The 25,969-nt window shown below is 44.9% G+C and overlaps 2 protein-coding genes across 12 annotated transcripts in view; both read left to right on the top strand.

Annotated features, from left to right (window-relative positions):
- Positions 1-12,823, top strand: part of CD4H9orf43 (chromosome D4 C9orf43 homolog) — a 30,201-nt gene extending 17,378 nt beyond the window's left edge. For 2 of the 10 annotated variants that reach the window (XM_047830336.1, XM_047830337.1), the window contains 10 exons: positions 181-281; positions 2,511-2,568; positions 3,307-3,476; positions 4,382-4,532; positions 5,375-5,465; positions 5,742-5,827; positions 6,030-6,117; positions 8,502-8,581; positions 9,479-9,536; positions 9,746-10,526. In XM_047830336.1, coding sequence (XP_047686292.1) covers positions 181-281; positions 2,511-2,568; positions 3,307-3,476; positions 4,382-4,532; positions 5,375-5,465; positions 5,742-5,827; positions 6,030-6,117; positions 8,502-8,581; positions 9,479-9,536; positions 9,746-9,930 — 1,068 coding nt within the window. In that variant the 3' untranslated portion in view covers positions 9,931-10,526. Of the gene's footprint in view, positions 1-180; positions 282-2,510; positions 2,569-3,306; positions 3,477-4,381; positions 4,533-5,374; positions 5,466-5,741; positions 5,828-5,995; positions 6,118-8,501; positions 8,582-9,478; positions 9,537-9,745; positions 10,533-12,688 lie in introns of those variants that run through there. The other 8 variants (XM_047830332.1, XM_047830331.1, XM_047830333.1 and 5 more) reach the window with 8 other exon arrangements.
- Positions 12,720-25,969, top strand: part of RGS3 (regulator of G protein signaling 3) — a 140,283-nt gene continuing 127,033 nt past the window's right edge. For both annotated transcript variants that reach the window (XM_047830320.1, XM_047830318.1), the window contains exon 1: positions 12,720-12,829. The gene's annotated coding sequence lies outside the window, so the exon portion shown is untranslated. The remainder of the gene's footprint in view (positions 12,830-25,969) is intronic.

Below are 25,969 nucleotides of genomic sequence, written 5' to 3'. Positions count from 1 at the left end.
CCGGTGTCTGGTTTCGTGAGGCAGCGTTATAAAGACGATTTAGGGGTGAGAAATGTCTTTTTGTCATCTGCACCACCATCCCCTTTAGGCTAGCCTGATAATTCGGTTCTTAAGCCAGTTCCGAATGCATCAGAAGCTGCTACCTTCAAGCCGTATGTAGGCTTCACGTGTTTCTCTTAGCTTTCAGTGCTGAATCTGAATGAGACACGGCTTCCCAGCTCTCAAGATGTTAGAAATATGGTTGTCGTCTGGATCCCAGAACAACCAGAGAAGTGTGCGAGGTGAGTGTTGTGTCTAGAACATGGGGGCCTTCAACTCTTGTGTTCTGCAAGTCCCCCCCCCCCCGCCCCCCTCCCCCCCGCCACCCCTCACTGCCCTGTGCGGGCCTCATTTACTTGATCTCCTTTTTAGCCACCTCAGTGCAAGTATCAGGAGGCCATGTAGAGAAGAAGGTCATGGTCTCTTGTATTTGCTTCTTGCTCCACTGGGGTTCTATTTAATGCACTTTGTGCTTCATGTGGGGGGGGGGGGCTTCTCTACATCAAATCATAGCCGTAAATAGCATGCAACATAGAGCCCAGTGTGTTTGTGGGGTCTAAGAAACAGATGCTTCCTGACTATCAGTTTTTCTTATTAGTCGTCCCCAGCTAGTGGAAACGTTTTCAGTGAAGCATGTGAATGTTTGGTCTCAGCCCCAAGGCCCGGCTCCGTGGCACAAAGTGGATAGCGGGTAGAACCTATGTGCAAAGCAGAAGGATCATTTGGTGAAGGCCCAAAGGCTTGGCAATGCCGATAACATTGAAAGGCAGCGTTTGGGTTTTCTTTCATGAGTGCTGAGGCTTCCAGATTCTTGTTAAGTGACTGTTTAGATGTGGTGTGACTTAAGAATCTTATTTCATTTTATTACTTTTCTTTTTTTTTTTTAACATCAGATGGGTACTATGCTGAGGTTGTAACAAATTTTGAGGGAAGCACCTGAACCACAAAAGGATCTTATTCTCTTTCCTTTTTTTAAAGTTTATTAATTTTTTAAATGTTTATTTTATTATCTTTGAGAGAGAGAGAGAGAGACAGAGTGTGAACAGGGGAGAGAGAGAGAGAGAGAGAGAGAGAGAGCGAGCGTGAACAGGGGAGGGGCAGAGAGCAAGAGGGAGACACAGAATCTGAAACCTGGCGCGGGGCTTGAACTTGGGAACAGTGAGATCATGACCTGAGCTGAAGTTGGATGCTTAAACCAACTGAGCCACCCAGATGCCCCTATTTATTTATGTATTTATTTAGAGAGAGCGAGAGCACATGGGAGGGGCAGAGAGTAAGAGAGAGAGAGAGAGAATCCTAAGTAGGCTCTGTTCTCACAGTGCAGACGCGGGGCTGGAACTGACAGACTGATGCGAGGCTGGAATTCATGAACTGTGAGATCATGACTGAGCTGAAATCAAGAGTCAGATGCTTAATCAACTGAGCTACCCAACAGCCCCTCATTGGTTGTTTTTTTTTTTTGTTTTTTTTTTTTTTTTTTAAATGATCCTATCAGAGGGGCACTTGGGTGGCTCAGTCAGTTAAGCGTCTGACCTCAGCTCAGGTCATGATCTCACAGTCCGTGAGTTAGAGCCTCGAGTCGGGCTCTGTGCTGACAGCTCGGAGCCTGGAGCCTGCTTCCGATACTGTGTCTCCCTCTCTCTCTGCCCCTCCCCTGCTCATGCTCTGCATGTCTCAAAAATAAATAAAAACATTAAAAAAAAATTTAGAAAAAAGTTCTTGTCAGTGATTCTGCATATATGCATTTGTGTGTGTGGGTATGTGAGTGAGTGTGTGTGTGTGTGTGTGTGTGTGTGTGTGTGTGTGTGATGTAAACAAAAAGCCCCTAAGGGTTTATTTCCTTTTACGTAAAAAAAAAAAAAAAAAAGCCCAGATGTGGGTGGGCCAGGGCTGGTATGTCAACTCCATGAGGTAATCAGAAACCAGAGCTCCTTTTGGCTCTCTGGTCATCATCCTTAGCCCATGGGTTTCATTTTCTCAAGGTGTTTCATGGGGGCTTTTAAGGTCTAAGTTGACTGCTAGAGCTCCAGCCATCATATCCATGTTCCAGGCAAGGAGGAGGAAGATGACAGTACAAAAAAATACTTGAGTATCTCCTCTATGGTGAGCAGTGAGAATTCAGTGAAAAACCAAATTGACTTTGGTCCTTGACCTCCTACAGTCTTAGGGTGGTGGTGGGGGATTCAGACCTTACACACATCACCACACCTAAGTATATAATTACTCATTTAGATTAATGCTACGAAATCAAATAACGGGACCATAAGAGAGAATGGTAGGGAACCTAATTTAGATGTAAGGTTAGGTCTTGATTTTAGCAGCTTCTGGGTAGTTGGTCCCTTTGGACTTCTAGCCAGCCATCTTTGAGTACTGAATAGAGGATGGAAATCTTCATGGTCACCATTCACAAATACCCGTGGTGCTTCTGTTTAAGATGGCTGGGAATAAGTTGTGGTTTTTCTTGTTTCAAGACCGGCTAAGAAGAAGCGCATTGTCTCCAGACAGGATGGCAGAATGAACTGTGTAGCTGTAAGTTTGAGGTTTTGGTCAAACCTTTATGATATTACTCTGTACAGAGTTTTGGTTATTTTCTTTCATTTTTCCTTTCATCTACATTCCCCCTTTCTCCATTCTTTTTAAATGAACAAAATCTGCAAAAGAAAACCCCTCTTAAGGAATAATTACCAAAGCATTTTCTATTCTGAGACTCTCTTCTCTACCTCCTCCCTGTAGGAGGGTGAAGAGTATCTTGAAGAGAAGTTAGGAGGAAGTGTTGGGTATTCAGGGGGAATTTTTGGCCGATTAAAGACAAATTCCCAGTGTGACAAAAAGAGAACTTCAGTGGACTAGGGGTTATAATGGACTTGAGTTTCTCATTCTCATGCCACCCCTTATGAGTAAATGTAACCCTGAGTAAGTCACAGAGCGGGAAGATTCCTCCATGTTGTTCACTGCTGAATCCCCAGCCCCAGCCCTGTGCCTGGCACATCACTGGCCAACAAATACTTGTTCAGTTTTCTCAGTGAGTGAATTAATAACCTTTTGGGAAAACGAAACAACTAGTCCCTGTATGATCTGAATTCAGCAATAGGATGGGGAGCCAGGGAGCGAAAATGTGGTGGCCCTCACAGTGCAGAGGAGGGTGCTGCTGGAGTGGGTCTGGAGACCAGGGGTTTGGCTTGCCAGGGTTGTGTCTGGGAGGCTGGGATGTTCATGGGAAGGAGTGGCTCTGAAAGGAGTGCTTTGTCTTCGCTGTCGCTTTTCTAGAAAGACCATTTTCTCTATAGAAAGCAGAAAACAGAAACACAGCTGGGACCTCCAAGGATGAATGTGCCTCCCCCCTTGCCAGTACACATTTTTGAGCAACTAACTTCAGAGTCCATACCTTTCTGGAACCAATTTGACTTGGAACCATTACCTCAGGATCTGTTGAAGAAGTGAGTGTCCTGTGAGCCTGTGGTAGAGCCAGAGCACCTGCTCTTCTCTGAAGCAGAGAAGGGGCTAGTAGCCTGCTTATTCTGAGTAGGGACAAAACTGTCCTCTTACTTGTGCAGTGAGTTCTTAGACTTACCAGTGTGCCACCATTTACCAAGTACTTACACTTGCCAGGCCCTGTGCTAAATAAATAAGCACATTATGTATATTCTCTCACTTGAACCTCCACGAGAACTGTTACTCTCTTCTAACTTAAAAAAACTTTTTTTGATGTTTATTTACTTTTGAGAGAGACAGAGTGTGAGTGGGGGAGGGGCAGAGAAAGAGGGAGACACAAAATCTGAATCAAGCTCCAGGCCCTGAGCTGTCAGCACAGAGCCCGATGTGGGGCTTGAACTCACAAACCGTGAGATCGTGGCCTGAGCCGAAGTCGGACGCTTAACCGATTGAGCCCCCCAGACGCCCCCCCCCCTTTTGTGTTTAAAGTAAGCTCTATGCCCAGTGTGGGGCTTGAACTCATGACCCGTAGATCAAGAGTTGCCTGCTCCATGGACTGAGCCAGCCAGTCGCCCCCCACTCTCTTCTTTCTATAGATGAGTTATGGGTAAGTGGGAGGCAGAAGGGAAATGTGGTTTGGAGTGAGACAACCTTTGGATTTTGCCTTGAAACTTCCTGGTTTTGTGCATTGTGGTAATTTAACTAGCATCTTACATTTCATTCCCTTATTTGCGAAATGGGGGTAAGAATGCCTGTCCTCAGGGAGCTGAAAACACCTGTTGGTACAGGTCTTTTCAGGCCCAAAGTGGAAAATGTATTCAGATTTGTGGCCCTTTTCGTCTCTTTTTCCTCAGCCACGCTCTCCAGGAAGAACTGTCGCTGACTGTCTGGCTGTCTCTGTCCCCTTCAGCCTTTTGCCTGATGAAGGGAAAGCCAGGCCTTCTCTGGAGATGAAGACGCAATTGGCCATGATGAAGAAGAAACTTGCCCTGGAGAAGAGCCGACCTGACAGTGCCATTTCTGCAAAGATGTTTTTATCTGTGCACCGCCTCGCCCTGCAGGTAAGAGCCAGGGGGCCTCGGAAAGGGATGTCTAGATGCAAATCCCAACTCATTACTTTCCAAGGCTGGAGGAGGCGACTTTCTATTCTTTCTCTCTATCCTTCCATGCTGGACTCAAGCCCCATAGAAGGGCTGGGCTGTATGTAGTGAAAGCAAATGTATGGGGAGGGGCTTGAGGACAGTAACATTCTCTGTGTCTTCCGCACTTCCGCACCGTTTCCTCTCTCCATAGCTCCTGGTATGATGTTGCTCGCACTGGGTTCTCAAAAAGTGCTCGTTGGCTAGATGGGTACCTGCATTTGAGGGATACATTTTGGGAAAAGGAAAGAACTTCAGTAGAGCTTCTCTTCTTCTTCCTTTTCCCCTTCCCCTTCCTCTCCTCCCGCCCCTCCTCCTTTCCCTCTTCCTTCTGCTCCTCCTTCCCCCTTCTCCTCCTTCTCCTCCTCCTCCTTCTCCATCTCCTCCTTCTCCTTCCCCTCCTCTTTCCTCTCCTCCTTCCCCCTTCTCCTTCTTCTCCCCCTTCTCCTCTTCCTCCTCCTCTTCCCCCTCCTCCTCCCCTTTTCCTCCTCTTTCTCCTCCTCCCCCTTCTCCTCCTCCCTCTCCTCCTTCTCCTCCTCCTTCTGCTTTTCCTCCTTCTCCTTCTCCCCTCTCTCCCTCTCCTCCTCCCCCTTCTCCTTCTCCTATGACTCCTTCTTCTTCTCCTCCTCTTCCTTCTCTTTCTCCTCCTTCTCCTTCTTCTCCTCCTCCTCATCTACTTCCTCCTCCTCCTCCTCCTCCTCCTCCTCCTCCTCCTCCTCTCTTCCTTTTCTTCTTTTTCATCTTTTCCTTCTTTTTCTCTCCAGAGACCAGCATTGAGATATCCTGAACACTTGAAGAAATTGTGTTCTAACCTGAACACAGAAGGTAGATTTTCCGGTGCTGTCAGATCCTCAGGTACTGTTCCCCCTCAGCCCACAGTGCTTATACTTGATCTTGGTCCCAATTGTGTTATGTTTGTGGCCAGAGTCATACAGGATCACATGTAGAACTCAGGAAACTGCAGTTTCAGAAAGCAGCTCTCTTCCCCGCACCCCCCCCCCCCCCCCCCGCCCAATGGCTTGGTTCTGACAAAGGGGTTGTCGCCATTGTGGAGCAGGGCAGAGCAAGCAGCCCAGGGGCGGGTGGGAGCTGTCAGGGAGAAGAGGACTGAGCCGGTGCTCTGGTCACCAGGTCACAAGCAGCAGCAGCAGCAGCAGCAGCAGCAGCAGCAGAAGCAGCAGCAGCAGAGGCTGGTGAAAACACCACCTAAGAGACAGGTAGAGGGGCAGTGAGGGACGCCCTAAGACTGGCTGGGTCTGGGGCAGGGGCGCAGCCTGGAACAGGAAGGGATGTATGAGGTGTCCGCCTCCCTGTTCTCTGGCTGGTTGCAGATATTGACTTCCTTCTTTTAGACTCTTTCTGAAACGTTTTCTTCACTTCCGAAGGTCCTAATTCAGTTCCTCCTCATGTGGGTTTCAGGAGGCTAAAAAGAAACCCAAGAGCGATCCAGGGAGCCCGAACATTTTGCATAAACGTTCAGGTGCCATGGTTTATGGCCCACGCCATGGTAAGGAGAATGTGGGTTTGGGAGGGACAGAATCTCAGGACGTAGCCGAGGGCAGGAAGAATTGAACTTGTCCGTCACCTTGGGACCTGCCTTTGTCGGGCATTCGGAATTCTTCTTGGAACGTTTTGGCTGGGCTACCATACATCATCCTTCCATCAAACGTTTACTAAGGAAGCAAGCTGGGCCAGGTGTCTTTTTCATGTGGGCGTTTGAGAGATGACCATGAGCATGAGTCAGAGGCATCTTTCCTCATGTCTTTAGAAAAGGCAGAGTGATTTGAGGATGAAGAGCAAGCAAGGAGGCAGGAAAGAGCCAGGGCCCCTGATTAGCCCCCAGAGAGTTCTAAAGAAGCAGAATCCAGGGCCACTTCCCAGCTACACGTTAGTTCCTGGAGGCTCGGATTGAGGTCATACTATCTAGTCCCCTGTAGGAGGCAAGTAGCCGATCTTGATAGGAGATTCTTTCCCTCTGGTGTTCATGCTGGATGCGAGAAGAGATATTTCCCCCCTTTTTGGAGTCCTTATCACGTGTCTGAGCTGAAGGATATACTTACCCGGTCCCTCTGACATTGCTCAGTTTGAGTGCAGAAAAAAGAAAGAAAGAACAGAAGGGAGAAAGAATGCCCTGAAACCTTAGAAGATTCTTGTGCCCTATTAAGACTGGACATTGCTGATCGTTTCAGCATCAGAATTTGCTCTCCAGCCCTGGGGCAGTGGGAGGGTCAGGAGAGCTGTTTCCTGAGAAGAATGCTTCTCTCTCTCGGTTTATTTCCCATCCCATTGAGCTCTCAGATGCCAACAGTGGCCTGTGACCTGAAGATCTTGGAAGCTTCCTGACCTTCACGTGGGATGTAGACAGAGCTAGCGCTGTTGCCCAGGGTGGGGCTGACTGGTCCAAGGTTAGCTCCTCATCTGGGGTGATCAGCACTGCCCTGAATTCATTTAAGTGCTTTTCGTTCCTCTTCCTGATGCCTCCAATAGGTGATTGGGTGCCCTTTTTTTTTTTTTTTTTTTTTTTTTTTAAGTAGGCTTCACACCCAGCATGGAGCCCAGTGTGGGGCTTGAACTCACAACCCTGAAATCAAGACCTGAGCCACCCAGGTGCTCCTGTTTTTAGAGCAGTGGCCTGTCCTCACCGGCTTGAGAAAGGTTTATGGAAGAGTTGATTTTTGCGTTGGATCTTGAATGTGTGAGCGTTTTACTGACTTGAAAGAGAATTCCCAGAAGTGGGAATAGCTTTAGCAGAGGCATCTTGGAGGAGTGTGGCTACTCAGGGAACACAGCAGTCCATTGTAGCTGTCGGTTATTTGAGAGAGAGTGATGAAATGTTGGGCTGAAGAGGCAGGTGGGAGCTTGTGTAGCCTGCTGAGGTGTTTGACCTTTGCTCCAGGTCGGGGTGCTCCCCCTTGACTGCTCGCTGAAATCAGCTGAGGGGCTTTTAAATCTCAAATACCCAGGATGCACCACAGACCTATTAAATCAGAAGTTCTGGTATTGGAACCTGGGCCTCAGTAAATGGAACCCCCGGTACTTCCAGTATGCAGCTAGGGTGAGAACCAGTGCTGGTAGGGAGCCAACAGAAGTGTTAAGCAAGGGAATATCTTGTTTCGCTTTGCCTTTTAGCATAACATCTCTGGTGGCAGCTTGGAAGATGTTCCTTTAGAGGAAGGGAATTGAGAAAGGAAAGGGCGGATGCATTCAGGGACTAGATGGGGAAACGACTGATGCAGAAGAATCCTAGAACTAGAGCTTTTGGAAGGGAGGGGTTCCATTTTTGGAAGTGAATATGGAGACATTAGGGTTGGTACCACAAGGTAAGAGGAGTATTCGTAAACGGAAAACCTAGGGTTAGGGCTTCTTTCGCTGCTAAGAGGTGCAGATACCTGCCCCTTAGGTTTCTTGGAGGAACTCTAAGTCATTGAGCATACACTTGAACTTAATCTCTAAATCTTTTTAAAAAATTTTTTCTTTTAACATTCATTTATTTTTGCGAGACAGACAGAGTGTGATTGGGGGATGGGCAAAGAGAGACAGGGAGACACAGAATCTGAAGCCGGCTCCAGGCTCTGTGCCATCAGCACAGAGCCTGACGCGGGCCTCAAACTCACAGACCAAACCGTGACATCATGACCTGATCTGGAGTCGGACGCTTAATCGGTTGAGCCACCCAGGCGCCCCGATCTCTAATTCTGTAGTAGATGTGGTCACAGTCCCAGGTGAACAGATTCACAGGTAGAACTTGGAGGCTGAACTCCCTTCCACCTCCTCTAACCTGTCTTACCCTAGACGGGGTAGGGACTTATAGACTAGGGGTCACCTAGAAGCCCAACAATGGGATGTGAAATACCAGTAAGCAGAGAACTGAATTGGCTTTGTGATCACTAGGTCACAGAACTCTGTTGGGTTGGAAAAGTGACCAAAAGCAGCCACAGTGGATGAAGTTAGAAGGACTCACCTTGAAGCAGGTAAGAGTATGGGAGCCATTCTGCCAGGGCCCTGTTTCTGTTATCTATTATTGTAGAACAGACCACCTCAAAGCCGGAACTGCGGTGGTTGATCATTTCTTGTGATTTTGAGGGTTGACTGGATGATTTTTCTGGTGTTGCTTGATGTCATTCAACACAGTTGCTTTCAGCCAGTGGCTGGGGTGGGGCTGTTGGCCAAATTGCCTTGGTTCTCTTCTATGAGGCCTCTCCGTGGCTTGTTTGGGCTTCTTTTAAAAAATTTTTTCTTAATGTTTATTTTTGAGAGAAAGAGAGAGAGAGAGGAAGAGACAGAGTGTGAGCAGGGAAAGGGGCAGAGAAAGCAGGAGACACGGAATCCAAAGCAAACTCCAGGCTCCAAGCTAATAGCACAGAGCCCGATGTGAGTCTCAAACCTACAAACCGTGAGATCATGACCTGAGCTCAGATGCTTAACTGACTGAGCTGCCCAGGCGCCCCTCATGAAAGCACGTTCTTAACAGATGGGGCTGAAACTGGAGCAATGTCACTTCTTCCATATTTTATTGGTCACAAAATCACAAGCCCAGCCCAGATTCAAGGGGAGAGAAAACGTACTCCGTCTCTTGGTGGGAGGGGCAGCATGTGCATGGAGGAATTGGAGGAATTGTTGGGAGCCACCTTTGGAGGCAGTGCACCCTAAGCTGACAGGTGGGAATGGAGAAAAGTGGGTTCTGGCTTCATCTGGTCAGTCTAGAGGGCAAAGAGTGTGTGATACACGCTTCTTTCTTTAGTCTCAGGAGGTGGCATTTTGTCCTGTCTTAGATGCTAATTTTTCCAAGAAAAGCATCTTTTAGAAAAACCCTTACTTTCCTAAAGTCTTGATTCAAGTTTCTTTACACTTACTCTAATGAATTTCAGGATTCCACAGAGAGACCACAGATGAAGAATTATCTGGATTCCTCCCCCAGTAAGGACGGTAAGTTCCTAGGGTGGAGGAAGCTTAGTAAGTCATTTAGGCCCGGGAGAGCTGAACTCCTGTTGACAAGGATGGTTCACCTCCCTGGAAGCCATAGTCCTCATCCCTCAGAAGGGTCCTAATGACACGCAGCCCTTCCTTTTCTGTCCTGCATTTGGCACAGTTGGGAGAGGGCTGCGGGTGCAGCTAATGGCTGGGTCTTCTTTCAGATCCTGAATTATCTAAGACCAAACCCTCTAACAAGGACATCAGCACTCAGGAGGACGCTGTGCTGGAATCCCAAGAGAGGAGCCCAGAGGACCTTTCAGATGGTACATCTAGAACAAGGTGGAACCCTGAGCTCAAACTACTGAGGATTCTTCAGGCCACTGACGATGAGGATGAGGAGAACTAGCTCTCCAGGTCAGAGAGTGGAGAGTATTTCAAGACTCTGCAGGGCAGTCTTACTCCAGAGCAGAATGCTTGGAATCCTGAGGACGGTGACCTTGGACATAAGGGCAGAAAGCAGAGGGGACTTCTGCTCCCTGGAGGCTTTACCAGGGCCTGACCATAGAGATGCTGCTTTTTTCGTTCACTTCTCCTTGCCTCTAAAATAATTGAGGAGAAAAAGCCTCATCCTTTTTAAACTCAGATTGTTTCTCTTTCATTAGGAACAGAATAATTTTAGTGATTAAACACAACTGCTGCTTAAGCAAAAGACTCATTCTGTTTCTGGGAGGAGGGGAGACATGTTTCTGCTCATCTGTTTTCTGGGTCACTTTTATCTCCCCTCTGAAGCTCTGAAAGGTTTCCAGTTAAAGGAAGATGAATTTTGGGACTCCTGGCTAGCTCAGTCGGCAGTGTGTGACTCTTGATCTTGGGATCGTGAGTTTGAGCCTCACGTTGGGCATAGAGATTACTTTAAAAAAAGAAAAAAAGGGAAGATGAATTTGGCCCGTGAGACACCCTCCTGTGTTCCCAGCTTTTCCTCTCATTCTCTGGAAATGGTTTCTTTTAGAGATGGCACCCAATAATCATTTTCGTATTAACCTGAAAGAGTCTATAAAGGTCTAGTTTCTAAATTATTGAGTCTGTAGGAATGTTTCAGTGATACTTGTAAAGACTCAGAATTTCAGAGTCTCAGGGGACCTTGAATTTGGTCTTTGGAAGGATTTTTTTTTTTTTTTCATGTTTTTGTCCTTCAAGTTTTTATTTATTTTTATTTTTTTTTAACGTTTATTTATTTTTGAGACAGAGAGAGAGAGAGCATGAATGGGGGAGGGTCATAGATAGGGTAGCTGGAATCCATTATTCTCACCAGCTCTGCACCCAGGGTCAAGTCTCCTTCCCATAAGGGGGAGTTAGGTGGAAGAAGAGAGCCCCCACTATTGTTGGTACTCGCTAGCACTTAACTTCAGCCACCAGTAGCTGGGGGCAGGATGAGAAACAATGACATCTTGTTCCTCCTGGGGAGAGAGAGCCCTCTGTCTTGGGGCCGGGGGAGGGAGGCCTGTGTCCATGGGCTGCAGCAGTCTGGAGTGGTTTCTGTCTCACTGAAGTTGGGGTGGGGCATGGCTCTAGGGTCACACAGCATAGACGCTGTTCTTACTGAGATTTTGTGGATTTTCTTGAACAAATGTTTCTTCATGTGCTGTATGCTGCTAAGGACATTTTCAGAGACATAATCATTTAAAAAAAGTTTTTTTTTTTAACGTTTATTTATTTTTGAGACAGAGAGAGACAGAGCATGAATGGGGGAGGGTCAGAGAGAGAGGGAGACACAGAATCCGAAACAGGCTCCAGGCTCTGAGCGGTCAGCACAGAGCCCGGACGGGGGGCTCGAACTCACGGACCGTGAGATCATGACCTGAGCTGAAGTCAGACGCCCAACTGACTGAGCCACCCAGGCGCCCCGACATAATCATTTTTTTAAAAAAATTATTTTCACCAGTTTCACTGGACAGCAGTCTGCGGAGCATCTCATGCTGTTATGCCAGAAGGGGGAATTCAGGACTGGGTCTGACATCTTTCTGTAAGAGAAACTTATCCCTCATCAATTATTTGGTTCCCCTAAGTACAGTTTGTACAAAGAAAGGCAGATTAAATGTTCAACTCTTTTTTAACACTTGTCTCAAAACAGACCAAATTAGACAGCTAAAACTGCTGCCTACCCATTCTTCTCTTCTAAGCCAAATCAAAATTATATGACACCATTTGTGTTACTAGACTGAACTATACTTAGCCGAATCTTCATAGTGAGGGGAATCCAAGAGGCGTTATGTGGGCTGTTTTCTGAAGATAATTATTTCCCAAACATACGTTACCTTGCAGAATGACTTCTGTGGGCTAACTTAAAAATGTACACATTTTTTTCAATTCCTTAGTCTCCCCTCAGACCTGTCCACACGAGCAAACCTGACTCCCAGTGGCCAGTAGTGTGGCTGAGGATGGGGCAGGGCTTTGCTCTCATTTGCTTATTTTATCTGAAGACTCAGAAGAGAAATTCTAATTACTTTATTACCAGTTCAACTACTTAGTAAAACAACTCACTGCAGTTGGCACATTCTTTTCAGATTTGTTGATGGGTACAGAGTTCCCTCTCGAATCATGACATTTTGAGTGAGAAAATGTTTGCTATTTGAACACCGGCTTTTGCTTCTATTTTCAAAGGGAAGAAAACCATTTGCAGGCTGAAAACTGTTTCTCCTTTGTTCTACCTATCCCTCAAATCACAAACAGAATTTAGGGCCTTTCAAGGCAGTGTATACCCACCGTTTTGGTTGGTTCTCTGGCCAACTCTATAGATAGATGTGGATTGTGTCCATTTTACAGACTAGAAAACAGGCTCAGAATCCAGGGCTGATGATAACCCATTTGGGGCCTTAGTGAATTAGGAAAAAAAAAAAATGCGCCCTTTATGACACTTTACTACCATCTGTCGAAAAGTTATCTCAACGAGTGTACAAATCTACAATGATTACAGTATGATCGGCACCCCGAGAGTTGGTCCACAACCCTCGTCACAGTACCTGGGGGCCTTGCAGGAGAGGGTAAGTAATTTGCCAGAAATCAAAGGCCACCAGGTGATGGGGGCTGGGCTTAGAACCTGGGTCCTCGCTCCTCTCATCCGCTGGACTCTGATGTGTCTCTGATTCCCTCTCTTTAACACACAGCAGAGCCTGGGGCTTTGATCAGAAGCCGTCTTTAATCAGAAAGGAAGAATGAGACCATGTATAAAAGAATTGACTGAGGGGAAGAAGCTCTCCTCAACGCTTTGCATCAACCTCTCAATGTTCTGAGGGAAGAGGATCCAGGTAACTGTTGCCAACTGCCATTTCCCCACCATCTGGGCCATAAGAATCAGGAGAATTACGACCTAACAGCCAGGAGGCTCTAGCTAGAATTGCTTTATGCACTTAAACAGACAAGAGGTCTTAAAGACTTAGCTAGTTGGAATATTGTCCTAGTACCCTTAAATTCCTAAGGAAGTAGTCTCTGGCCTCTTTTCTTCTTTTTTATGATCCCTACTAGCAGTAAGCCACTTTGTTTGGGTCACCATGTTTTCTGAGCACACTTTCCAATGATACCTGGCCCAGTTTGACCTGTGCAGAGAGGAAGAGTCAGTGAAACAGTCTTCAGACGGTCTGTGTCCACACTCCCCTCCTTATAGCACCAGCTAGTCTTTTGTTTTGGTGTTGGGCCTGGTATCTGGGGTAACAGACTCTGTTCTTCGTTGTTTTGGGGTTACAGTAAGCTCCCTTTGAAGGGAGCGGGTCAAGGTTTCATCCATGGTAGCAGTGACCCTTTAAAAAAATCTGTTTATTCAAATGTGCCTAAAGGAATTGTTTGCTAAATTAAAGACAGAAATACCTCTGGCTGTTAGATAAGCATGATTAGAGGCCCTTTGGAATCCAGAGGAATCTTGGAAAGACTTAAATTGTCTCTTTTCAGTTGCCATAAGGTACCAGGGTAGGAAATTATTTTGCCCTTCTGTTTATACATTTATTTAACAATTATTGAATACCTACTGTATGTTAGACAATCGACCACAGAGTATCTTTTTTTTTCTTTCTTTTTAAAAATATGTTTGTTTAGGGGCGCCTGGTGGCTCAGTTGGTTAAAGCATCCAGCTTCGGCTCAGGTCATGATCTCACGGTCCGTGAGTTCGAGCCCCGCGTCAGGCTCTGTGCTGTCAGTTCAGAGCCTGGGGACTGCTTCAGATTCTGGGTCTCCCTCTCTCTCTGCCCCTCTCTACTCATGCTCTGTCTCTATCAAAAAATAAATAAACGTTAAAAAAATTTTTTTTTGTTTATTTTTGGGGCACCTGGGTGGCTCAGTCAGTTAAGTGTCTGCTTCGGCTCAGGTCACGATCTCATGGTTTGTGAGTTTGAGCCCCACATCGGGCTCTCTGCTGTGCACACAGAGCCCACTTTAGATCCTCTGTCCCCTTCTCTCTCTACCCCTTCCCTGCTTATGCACACGCGCTCTCTCTCTCTCTCTCCCTCTCAAAAAAAAAAATTATTTTTGACAGAGAGAGAAAGAGAGTGAGGTAGCGCATGAGCACGAGCAGGGGAGGGACAGGGAGAGGGAGACAGGATTCAAAGTAGGCTCTGTGCTGACGGGAGAGAGCCCATGGGGCTCGAACTCATGAACCATGAGATCATGACCTGAGCTGAAGTCAGATGCTTAACCTACTGAGCCACCCATGTGCCCTGACCACAGATTATCTTGATAGAGAAACAAAAAATTCTGGAGAGATGAAGTTATCTCCAGGTGTGTAGCTAGAAATTTTCCTGGATTACTTGGTGAAGTTGTTTGGAACCACTAGGTGGTGATATTACATTATGGAAACGATATTCTCCCAAGACTGGAGGCCTCTGGTTCTTTCTGAAGCCAGGGTCTACACAGTCAAAGACATTTCCTTGTGAGTAAATGGAGAAAAAACCCACATTTACCAATGAAATATATGATCCAATTTAAATGCCCTCACAAATGAATTTGTCTTTGAACAATTTAGAATGTCATTGTTAGAACTATTTCAAGAGTGTGACAAATTCTGGAACATGCCCAGAGGCCTAGGATTTGGGGGAAATGGGGGAGCTATTGAGGATCCTGACAGTTCTCAGTTGGGCAAAGACTCAGGGAGGCAGCATTTGATAAGTAGAAATACCACAAATTATCTGAGGCTCTTCTAAAATTTTCTTGACCAGATTTTGCCTTCAGAGAAGGTGAAACCAATAAATTCAGTTATGTTTGTTTGTTTGTTTTTGAGCCTATATTACTTCTAAGGATGGCCCTGTTTTGGAAGGGATCTCCAAAAATAATTAAAACTCTCCCTTGGCCTCGGGATCAAACCCAACCCCTTTTGCTGGTCTTACAAACCTTACAAGGTAGGCTTATGGCCCGGGTGCGCCCTGCTTGTCTCCTCAGGCCCAGTTCCCTCCTTCTCCCCCTGAAGCTCTATGATTTTTTCCTTTTGGTTGTAGGGGGTCTTGTCTTCTCTTGCCTTCAGGCTTTAAAAAAATTTGTTTTTTTCTGTACTTTTCCTTTAACCTGGACAATTCTTTTCTTCTCTTCTCTGCCTAGTTTCTACTCATCCTTTAGATCTCAGCTTGCATGTTATTATTTTGGGAAGCTTTTTCTGACCGCTGTCGGGGTGACGTTCTCCTCTTTCACTTTCCCTCTCCCGGCCTCTGTGGAGTTCGTGGCTTGTCTCTTGCCACCGTCCACAGCCAGACTATGAGTTCTGCGAGTCGTATCTGTCTTCACTGTATAGCATCAGTACCTAGATGAGTGCCTGGCACATCATAACTGCTCAGTAATATATGCTGAATGGGCGAATGAATAAGAAGCAGATATGACATATCTCCTTTTCTTTAGGGTACATGTAATGTAGCAGTGTGAGCTGAGTGGTACAGAGTGTGAAGAAAGAGGGGCCCTTTGGATGCTCCTATCTGAAGCTATTAGGTTTTGGCAGGTGGAGATGTTTGTGGAGGTGGCCTTTTGGTGGAGGGAAGCGATGCAGGTGAAAGAAGTTTGGGACATAAGCAAGTACTGCCATATTCCCATCTGGAAAGGGTGGAAGGTGGGGTCAGAGACAGCTTGTGTCCACATTGTTCAGGGCCTTGGATGGCGGGCTGGAGGCAGTGGGTTCTATTTGATAGCCAATGGGAAGCCATCGATGGCTTTTGACTAAGGGAGAGATAGGACTAAGGAAGTGCTTTAGAAATTGTTAATCTGATGGCAGGAAAACATGAATTGGAGGGAGACCAGCAAGCCCGGAAAGATCAGTTAGGAGGCTGTCATAGGAGTCAAGATGGGAGGTGATCAGGGCCTGGATTATGTGGGCGGCAACAGAATGGAGACAGAGGGGCATGGTGCAAAGGAAAAATTAACAAGAACCTGGAAGTTGGAAAGAAAGAGTAAGGGGAGAGGCAGGAGCCAAAGAGTTTTCAGCCCGATTCAGTGAGATGCTGTCATGATCGGAAACTGGGAGGCCAGAAGGAGAAACCAGTTGAAGGAGAGAGGAAGAGATTCCTCCCTCAAGCCTTTACAGTGGAGTTATGGTTTTGTGTGGTTTCTCACTTATGGAAGTTCAATCAATGTACAGAGCCAAAAAATGAAGCACAAGTGGGCAGGAGTGACAGGGGAGTACAATGCAGCTGGCGGGGGCTGTTCCAGCTCTGTCACTCCATGAAAATACAGCTCAGAGGGAGTGCAAGATGGGAGAAGCAAATTTGCTGTTCCCCTTTTAATTTACAATGCCATGGGTATTTTCTGGGTGACTAAGGGCTTATTTGAAGGTAATTTGGCTATTCACAATTTATGCCTTGTATGCTGATTTTAGATCTGAATTTCCTGGCAAGACTTGATTTTTTCAAATGTGTGCCAGATGCTAAGGTGGGAAGTAGGCAGCTGCTAAGAAGACACACCTCTGTCACTGCATTAGAGGTGCTCACAGTCTAGTTTGGTAGAAAGATATGGAAGCAGACAGTTAGGGCTGGTCTAGGTGAGCAGCCAGGGAGAGAGCCAGTGCAGAGAGAAAGATTGTTGGTAAGTGTGTCAGAACAGAGGTGGCCCTGAGCCCGGGGTTGGAGAGAGATCTGGGCTTTCATCAGAACAACACAGAGCAGCAGCCGGAGTGGAGATCTTGGAGGGACAGGGTATTGGGGCAGGAAGGGGACAGAAGGGCATGGCTGGGGAACATACCTTACGAGAAGACAGGAAGAGCCACAAAATAGAGGAATTATCAGAGAAACAAGAGGAAAACTATGGCAAGTGGATGAGGGCTGAGAATGGGCACCTGATTTTCATAATTAGGAAGTCAGTGGTGACCTCTGAGTTAACAGTTTCAGTAAGGCAGTGGGGACAGTCAAAGGGGCCCAGGAGTGATTGGCGAGGGTCTGGAAGCAACGGGAATACACGCCACCTCTCTCAGTTACAGCTCCAGTCAAACCAACCTAGATGTATTCCCTAGCTCCCAGTGAAATTTCCCTGGAGGACCTTTGGGAGCTCTGGATGCCATGACCCCTGTCCCTATATTTCTTCCCCTGACAGTACGCTGATCCAGAGGTAGGCTTTGTCCTCCATAAGCTTCATAGTCCGGCTTGAGTGCACGTGAGCCAAGCCACATCTCTCAGCTGTGTCTGCTGTACTTTATACTAAACACATCTAAATTATCCTCTTCCATAAGTAGGATCCACACTCCCACAGGACCGCCAGCGCTAACTTGCTAATTGCTTTCCTGGAGTTTGCTTCTTGCAATTACTTTGTCAGAATCTAGACAAGGCAACATATAACAATTTATTCCAGGATGATGTTTTTAAGTCAATGGTTCCTTATCCTAGTTATATTGTTCTTTTCTTTTTTATTTTATTAAAAATTTTTTTAAATGTTTATTATTTTCTTGAGAGAGAGAGCGAGCACAAGTGGGGAAGGGGCAGAGAGAGAGGGAGGTACAGAATCTGAAGCAGGCTCCAGGCTCCAAGCTGTCAGCACAGGGCCCGATGCGGGGCTCAAACTCGTGAACCATGAGATCACGACCTGAGCCGAAGTCAGATGCTTAACCGACTGAGCCACCTTGTTGTTCTATTAAAGAGATTAAAATAGTAAGAAACGTATATACCCACGTAGTTTACCGTGTCTAGTGTTCCCTCTAGTCCTTTGTGTGGATCAAGACTTCGAGAGTATCATTTTCCTGCTGCCCAGAGATTTGAACATGTCTTGTGGTGCAGGTGGTGTCCACGATGAATTCATTCAGCTTTTGGAAGTCAAAAAAGATCTCTATTTTCACCTTCCTTTTGGGAAGGTATTTTTGCTGGATAAAGAATTTTAGGTTGGCAATTTTTTTTTTCTTCGATGAAGATGTTTCACTGTCTTATGGTACATATTTCTGATGAGAAGGCTAATGTCATCTTTGTTCTTCTGTATGGAATCCGTTTTTTTTCTGGCTGCTTTTAAGATGTTTACTTTATTTCTGGTTTTAGGCAATTTGGTCATGATGCGCGTTGGTACAGGTTTCTTCATATTTCTTTCACTTGGGATTCATTGAGCTTTGTGGATTTGTGGGTTTATAGTTTTCATCAACATTGGGAGAATTTCACCCATGATTTCCTCAAATATATTTCTGGATCCTACCTCCTTCAGGGATCCAACTATGTATGTAGTCGTCCTGCTCACTGATGCTCTTTTTGTTTATTTTTTGGAGGGGTCCTTTTTCTCTGTATGTTTTATTTTGAATGGTTTCTATCTTCAGGTTCACTAATCTTTCTTCTTCTTACAGTGTCTAATCTGCTGTTAACCCCATCCTGTGTATTTTTGCATCTCAGACATTATATTTTTCACCTTTAGATGTTCAGTTTGGTCTTTTTTATTTTTTCCACATATCAACATGCTTTTAAAGTGCTCCTTGAACATAAGAATACAGCTGTAATAACCATTATAATGTGCTTGTCTACATCTGTGTCATTCCTGGATTGGTTTCTGTTGCTTGATTTTTCTCCTTATTATGGATCACATTTTCCTGCTTCTTTGCACTCCTTGTAACTTTTTATTGGATGCCAGACATTGTAAATTTTACCTTGTTGATTGTTGTGTATTTTTTGCATTCCTCTAAATATTCTTGAGCTTGTTAAGTTGCTCAAGCTTTCAATCCTTTGGGGTCTGACTTTTGGATAGGACCAGAGTGTCATTTAGTCCAGGGCTGATCACTCCCCACAACTGAGGCAAACCCTTCTGAGTCCCTACCCCTTACCCCAGTGCCCCCAGGAATTAGGAGGTCTTCCCTACCAGTCTGGCTGATGAGAATAAGCACTATTCCTGGCCCTGTATAAGATTCAAAACTGTTTCCTCTAATCTTTTGAGTGGTTCTTTCCCTTGGGGTACTTTACCCTTTTCCCTTAGCTTTGGGTACTTTCCTCATACCTGTGAGCTTATAGGTGCTTATATGAAGGTTTGGAGAGAGATGCTGTACAGATCCCTAGGGGTCTCTCCTGTGCAGCTCTTCCCTCTCTGACACTCTGTCCGATGAACTCTAGCTGCCCTGGCCTCCTGAATTCTTCAACTCATGGATATGGAATTGGCCTATATTCCCTGCCCCTTTTAGAAAATCTTTCTGGGCAATAAGCTGGGGCAATCGTAGGGCTCATCTTGTTGGTTTTCTGTTTCTCAGAGATCACTGTCCTTGTTGCTTGAGGTCTAATATCTTTTTTATTTTATTTTATTTTATTTTTTATTTTGCACAGAGGGAGAAAGTGTGAGTGGGGAGAGGGACAGAGGGAGAGAGCGAATTTTTAAAAAATGTTTATTTATTTATTTTGGGCGGGGTAGGGAGAGGCAGAGAGATAGGGAGACAGAATCACAAGCTGGCCCTGCGCTGACAATGTAGAGCTGGATGCGGGGCTCGATCTCACAAATCATGAGATCATGACCTGAACTGAAATGAAGAGTGGGACACTCAACCGACTGAACCACCCAGGATCCCCACTAATATGTTGAACATCATTGTTACATTTTTTTTTTGTCCAGTCTTTTATTTGTTTCAGTCCCAAGATGTCCTCCAATCCCTCCACCTTCGCTGGAGGCAGAAGCTTATATTATTTAAGTGCAGAAGACTTTTTGAGGGCTTCTGGAACCCTTGACTGTGCCATGCCAAGTTGCTCATTGTCAGGCTAGGAAAAGGGCTTCCAACATAACTATAAGGACACTGAGCCATTCTAGGAGAGACTGGGGACTCTGCTTTTCCCCTCTGGCTTTTGTCAAGTCTCTGGCTTTTGGACTTAGTCTGCTATTTCACAATCCTCTGGTGGTGAGGGCTTTGGTCTCTTGTATTTTCAAAGCTTGTTCAGAGGTTCTAGCAGGGGAGCACTCATATACCCTTGACCAAATAACAGTCCTCCTCTATTGGGGAAGGTCATCCACTTTGACCAAGCCTGCAACTTTGGGAGGAATGCACATGGCACATGGAGCAGTTAGGGAGGAGGAGGATACTCACCTAGCCAGACAGATCAACTGAATCAATGCTGGTCATCAGTGAGGTGACAGATGCCACAGCCAGATTGCTTTCATATCCTGGTCTCTTCTACTTTGGAACAATACCTCTTGGCTCACTTGGAATCTTGTGTTTTTTACTTGGTTCCCAGTTAGACCCTGTTTGTGTATTTAGATCACCAAAGGCTTCTCTATCCGAGGCAAGTTTAAGTTCTTGGTGGTACTTCCAGCCACCAGCATCTGCTCCTGTAGAGAACCACTAACCCAAAGATACTGGGTTCTACCTTAAAGAAGAATTACAGACATACTTAAAAAAAGCAAATCCTGTATTTCAAGGGTGAATAAAATACCAGTTTACAAAGAATTCCAGCTGGTTAAATTTATGACAAGAAAAAAACCTGACCCAAGAATATTCTCTGGCTTCGAGCCCAGGGTATTTTTCCTTTTAGAGTGAACTTGGTACGTTTTCATTCATGTGGAGCTGTTGCCTCCCGGCATTTTATTCTGGGATGGAAGGTCAACAATGACTGCCTTGTTGCTAAATCCAATGGACACTTCTCAGTTATTAACCTACTTGACTTCTCAGTAGTATTTGACATTGTTCACAAGTATTTCCTTCTTAATATGCTCCCTGGCCTTCCTTCTCTCTCTCTTGCCTTTCTTCCTCTGCCTGTCTTTTCAGTTGCTACTCTCCTTGGTTCTTTCCTGAGCCTTCCTCTCACATTTAACATGCTCCTTGGGATCTCTTATCCATGTCTATGGCTTTACTGGGAATTTCTACGTCTGTATTTCTGGCCTAAATATTTTTCCTGAGCTTATTGTCCGGTATCTTCAGCTGTTCACTTGACATCTCCACTTGGATAGCACATGGGTTACTCAGTCTCAGTTCGGCCCTTCCTCTCATGTTCTCCATCTCTGTAAAGGGCCCTTATTCTTCTTTTTAAAGTTTATTTATTTATTTATTTATTTATTTTTCATAATCTCTACACCCAACATGGGGCCTGAACTCACGAGTTCAAGATCAAGAGTCGCATGCTCTACTGACTGAGCCAGCCAGGCGCCCCTGTAAAGGGCACGTCTAAACATCAAATTGCCTATGTCAGGATTCTTTTTTTGCATTTTATCTTCCAATCAATCACCAAGTCCTATTGATTCTACTTGTTTCCATCCCTTCTAGCCACTATCATCTTCTGTCTGGGCTCCTAGAAAAGACTTCACCTAACACTACTTTCTGTTCCCAACCCTCGTGCCAGTCCTCTCCCCCATCCATTTTTTTTTTTCCAACTCTGGCCAGAGTGATTTTTTTTAAATAAGAACTAAAGTCTTTTTTTTTTTTTTTAATTTTGCTTAAAATCTTTTGATGACTGGCCTGTGCTCTTAGGACAAAGCCCCAGCTCCATTTTTTTCTTTTTTTCTTTTTTTTGGTTAACATATACAAAGATTCTTTATTGTGAATCCCATATAGTGAATTGATTCTCGCAGGATGTGTCCATTGATTTTTTCCTAACTCTTATATCCATAGTCAACCTACAGTTTCAATTAAATGGTGTTTTGACAAATAGAGTTACATCCTAATCTGCATAATCAACAAACCAAATAAAGCCCTTATTTGTGGGGCACCTGGATGGCTCAGTGGGTTAAGCATCCAACTTTGGCTCAGGTCATGATCTCATGGTTTGTGAGTTCAAGCCCTGCATTGGGCTCTGCACTGCCAGTGCTTGGGATTCTCTGTCTTATCTTTTTCTGCTCCTCCCCCACTCACTCTCTCTCTTAAAATAAATACACTTAAAAGAATTAAAAAAATTTTTTTTAAAGCCCTTATTGAAATACAAATCAGAACCACACTGAGATACCACCTCACACGAGTCAGAGTGGCTAAAATGAACAAATCAGGAAACTATAGATGCTGGAGAGGATGTGGAGAAACGGGAACCCTCTTGCACTGTTGGTGGGAATGCAAACTGGTGCAGCCACTCTGGAAAACAGTGTGGAGGTTCCTCATAAAATTAAAAATAGAATTACCCTACGACCCAGCAATAGCACTGCTAGGAATTTATCCGAAGGATACAGGAGTGTTGATTTATAGGGGCGCATGTACCCCAATGTTTATAGCAGCGCTATCAACAATAGCCAAATTATGGAAAGAGACTAAATGTCCATCAACTGATGAATGGATAAAGAAGATGTGATTTGTATATACAAGGAATACTACTCGAAGATGAAAAAGAATGAAATCTTGCCATTTGTAACAATGTGGATGGAACTGGAGCTGATTATACTGAGTGAAATAAGTCAGTCAGAGAAAGACAGACATCATATGTTTTCACTCATGTGGAATTTGAGAAACTTAGCAGAAGACCACGGGGGAAGGGAAGGAAAAAAATTAGTTACAAACAGAGAGGGAGGCAATCCATAAGAGACTCTTAAATACTCAGAACAAACTGAGGGTTGATGGCGGGGCGGGGGGGGGGGGGTGCGGGGGAGAGGGGAAAATGGGTGATGGGCATTGAGGAGGGCACTTGTTGGGATGAACACTGGGTGCTGTATGCAATTGATGAATCATGGGAATCTATCCCTGAAACCAAGAGTACACTGTATACATTGTATGTTAGCTAACTTGACAATAAGTTATGTATTTAAAAATTGGGGCACCTAGGTGGCTCAGCTGAGTGTCCGACTTCCGCTCAAGTCATGATCTCGCGGTTTGTGAGTTTGAGCCCCGTGTCGGGCTCTGTGCTGACAGCTCAGAGCCTGGAGTCCGCTTCGGATTCTGTGTCTCCCCCTCTCTCTCTGCTCCTACTCTGATCACACTCTGTGTGTCTCTCTCAAAAATAAATAAACATTAAAAAAATTTTTTTTTTTAATTAAAAATTAAAAAAACCCCTTATTTGTAACACTTGTTAATCTCTTTAGTGCAAATACTCCCACCGTGTTTGGGTTCAAGGTACCAGTGTGATGTCACTGCACATAGAGTTGGGGAGAGTTGCACAGTAGCATATAGATAACAATAAAATATGGTAAAATAACTAGGAATGAGTTTTGAGAATTTTCTTTAATGTTTATTTTTGAGAGAAAGAGAGCACGAGTGGAGGAAAGGTTCCGAAGAGGGCTCTGTGCTGACAGCATTGAACCTGTGCGGGGCCTGAACTCATGAGCTGTGAGATCATGATCTCAGCTGAAATCAAGGGTCGGATGCCTAACCGACTGAGCCACCCAGGTGCCCGTACATAATGTAATTTTAGTAATGGCTCTGTTTAACAATCAGCTTGCAAAATCCTGAAAATTGAATCTTCCCTCACAGGCCTGTATGAATTGGCTCCAGCACGTCATTGGATTCACATTATAAATATGCATTTCCTAATATGGGTTGAAGTTTAAAAGAAAAAGATGAAAACTGTCTAGAGACCTATAATTTTTTCAGGCTGGGTTTAACCCAGTCTTCACAATCTCCAGGGGTGAGGCTGCCTGCTCTTACGCAGAACAAACCCATTTCCTTTCTACAGAAATACAAATGCTAAAACTTTCAGGAGGTACATTTTTGATAGTTCCTCTGGGTGGTGTCTATGTAGAGTTTCTGCTCACCCAGCACTCTTTCTGCTTTTCTTGGGGTGGGGGATCAGGCTCTGATTTTCATCTGGGGAACCACCTATGAAGATCCTTTTTAATAACACACGAAGCCCTGTGTGTTTACCTTCTTGCATATTACTCCTATGCCCACACTCTGACTTTCTCCTCCACGCTTCCCATCCTTGTGCTCCTCAGAGAATGACGATTTGCTCTCCTTTTCAGGCCTTTGCTTGTTTTGTTCCTTCTGCCTGTAACCCTACCTTCACTTCCTTTGCTTGGCTAAATCATCCTTCAGATCGCTTTCTTTGAAAAGTCCTCTCTGACTTCCTTTACCATCTCAGTCCGCCCAGCTCCCCAGACCGAATGAGCCGTTAGTCTGTTTGCCACAGGTTGGCAGGACGGTTCCTCTATTGTCACACCCATCCAACCTCCCACTAGATCATATGCTCCACCTCGTTCACTTCTAGAACCCCAGCACTCAGTGTAAGGCTCAGCATGAAGTAGTGCTTAGCTACTGAATTGAATTTTTAAATTATTTTTTAAGTTTAATTAGTTAATATATTTTTAAACGTCTTTCTTTCTTCTTTCTTTCTTTCTTTCTTAATTTCGAGAAAAGGTGTAAGTGAGCAAGGGGGAGAGAGAGAGAGAGAAGTGGGGCTTGTGTTCACCCAAAGCGGGGCTCGAGCTCACCCGATGTGGGACTCAAACTCGTGAACAGTGAGATCATGACTTGAGCTGAAGTCGGATGCTTAATGCCTGAGCCATCCAGGCGCCTGGTTGAACTGAATTTTAATGTGTCAGTAGCCATAGGAGTCTTGGCCCCCTTGTTTGTAACCTAGCCTTTCTGAGCAGGACGACTGGTATGAAAGATGACATTCTATAGTGATTCATTGGCTGGATTCAGATTTCTCCACTGTTTATTTACTGCTTTGGCAACCTGATACAGTTAACAACGCTGAACCTTAGTTGCCTCATCAGTAGAAATGCTTGGACTTCCTGGAGGCGGATGATATTTTTCTGTCTCTGGTTACCAGTATTTTATGCATTAGTCAATTACACTGCCTCTCTGGTGCAATGATTATTCATGTTTCTTGGTACATTTATATATTTTTCTTACTGATTTGTAAGACTTCTTGATTCATATATACATATTTGCCATATATTTTATAAATATTTTAAATTCATTAAAAAATTTTTTTTAATGTTTATTTATTTTTGAGACAGAGAGAGACAGAGCATGAACAGGGGAGGGTCAGAGAGAGGGGGACACAGAATCTGAAGCAGGCTCCAGGCTCTGAGCTGTCAGCACAGAGCCTGAGGCGGGGCTTGAACCCACGGACCGTGAGATCATGACCTGAGCCGAAGTCGGACGCTTAACCGACCAAGCCACCCAGGCGCCCCTAAATTCATTTTTTAACTAAAAAATTTTAAATTGTTTATGGCCACAGACAAGCTTCTAATTTTTTCCAACCATTTTAAAGTGTAAAATCCATTCTTAGTCCACTTATAGGCATAGTTTGCCAACCTCTGAACTAACATGCTCATTAAATTTGAACGATCTTTGCATTCCTAGAATAAATACCATTTGATCATGAATATACTGGCAGCTTTGATTTGCTAATATTTTAGTTAGGAATTTTGTGTCTATATTCATAAATCAGATTGGTCTAGTAGAGATTTCAAACTAGTTATAGGACAGAGACATATTGTATTTGGCCTACAAAATATTTTACAATTTTTCTTTTTAAAAAATATTTATTTATTTTGAAAAAGAATGAGAAAGTGCACACGCACCCATGAGGCAGGGTAAGAGGCAGAGAGGGAGGGAGAGAGAGAATCCCAAGTAGGCTCCTCCCTGTCAGCTCAGAGCCCAATGCGGGACTCAAGCTCACAAACTGTGAGATCATCACCTGAGTTGAAATCAAGAGTAGGTCAATTAACCTACTGAGCCACCCAGGCACCCCATATTTTACAGTTTTTTGAATGAATTGCCCATGTTAAAAAATTGGTAGATACTAAATTAAAAATTTGAGATTTCTCGCTTTTCTTTAAAAAACAGAATGTGGCAAAACTGGGAGAATATGGGCTCAGTTTTGTCACATTTTTAATAGAGCGCCTCTATGTATGTTTTGTATTTCACCAATTTCTACTCTTATTTATTTATTTTTTTTAATTTTTTTTTTCAACCTTTATTTATTTTTTGGGACAGAGAGAGACAGAGCATGAACGGGGGAGGGGCAGAGAGAGAGGGAGACACAGAATCGGAAGCAGGTTCCAGGCTCTGAGCCATCAGCCCAGAGCCCGACGCGGGGCTCGAACTCACGGACCGCGAGATCGTGACCTGACTGAAGTCAGATGCTTAACCGACTGCGCCACCCAGGCGCCCCTCTTATTTTTTT

Source organism: Prionailurus viverrinus, chromosome D4, assembly GCF_022837055.1.
Source record: "Prionailurus viverrinus isolate Anna chromosome D4, UM_Priviv_1.0, whole genome shotgun sequence".
Classification (NCBI taxonomy): Eukaryota; Metazoa; Chordata; class Mammalia; order Carnivora; family Felidae; genus Prionailurus; species Prionailurus viverrinus.
This window is presented reverse-complemented; position numbering and strand designations above follow the sequence as displayed.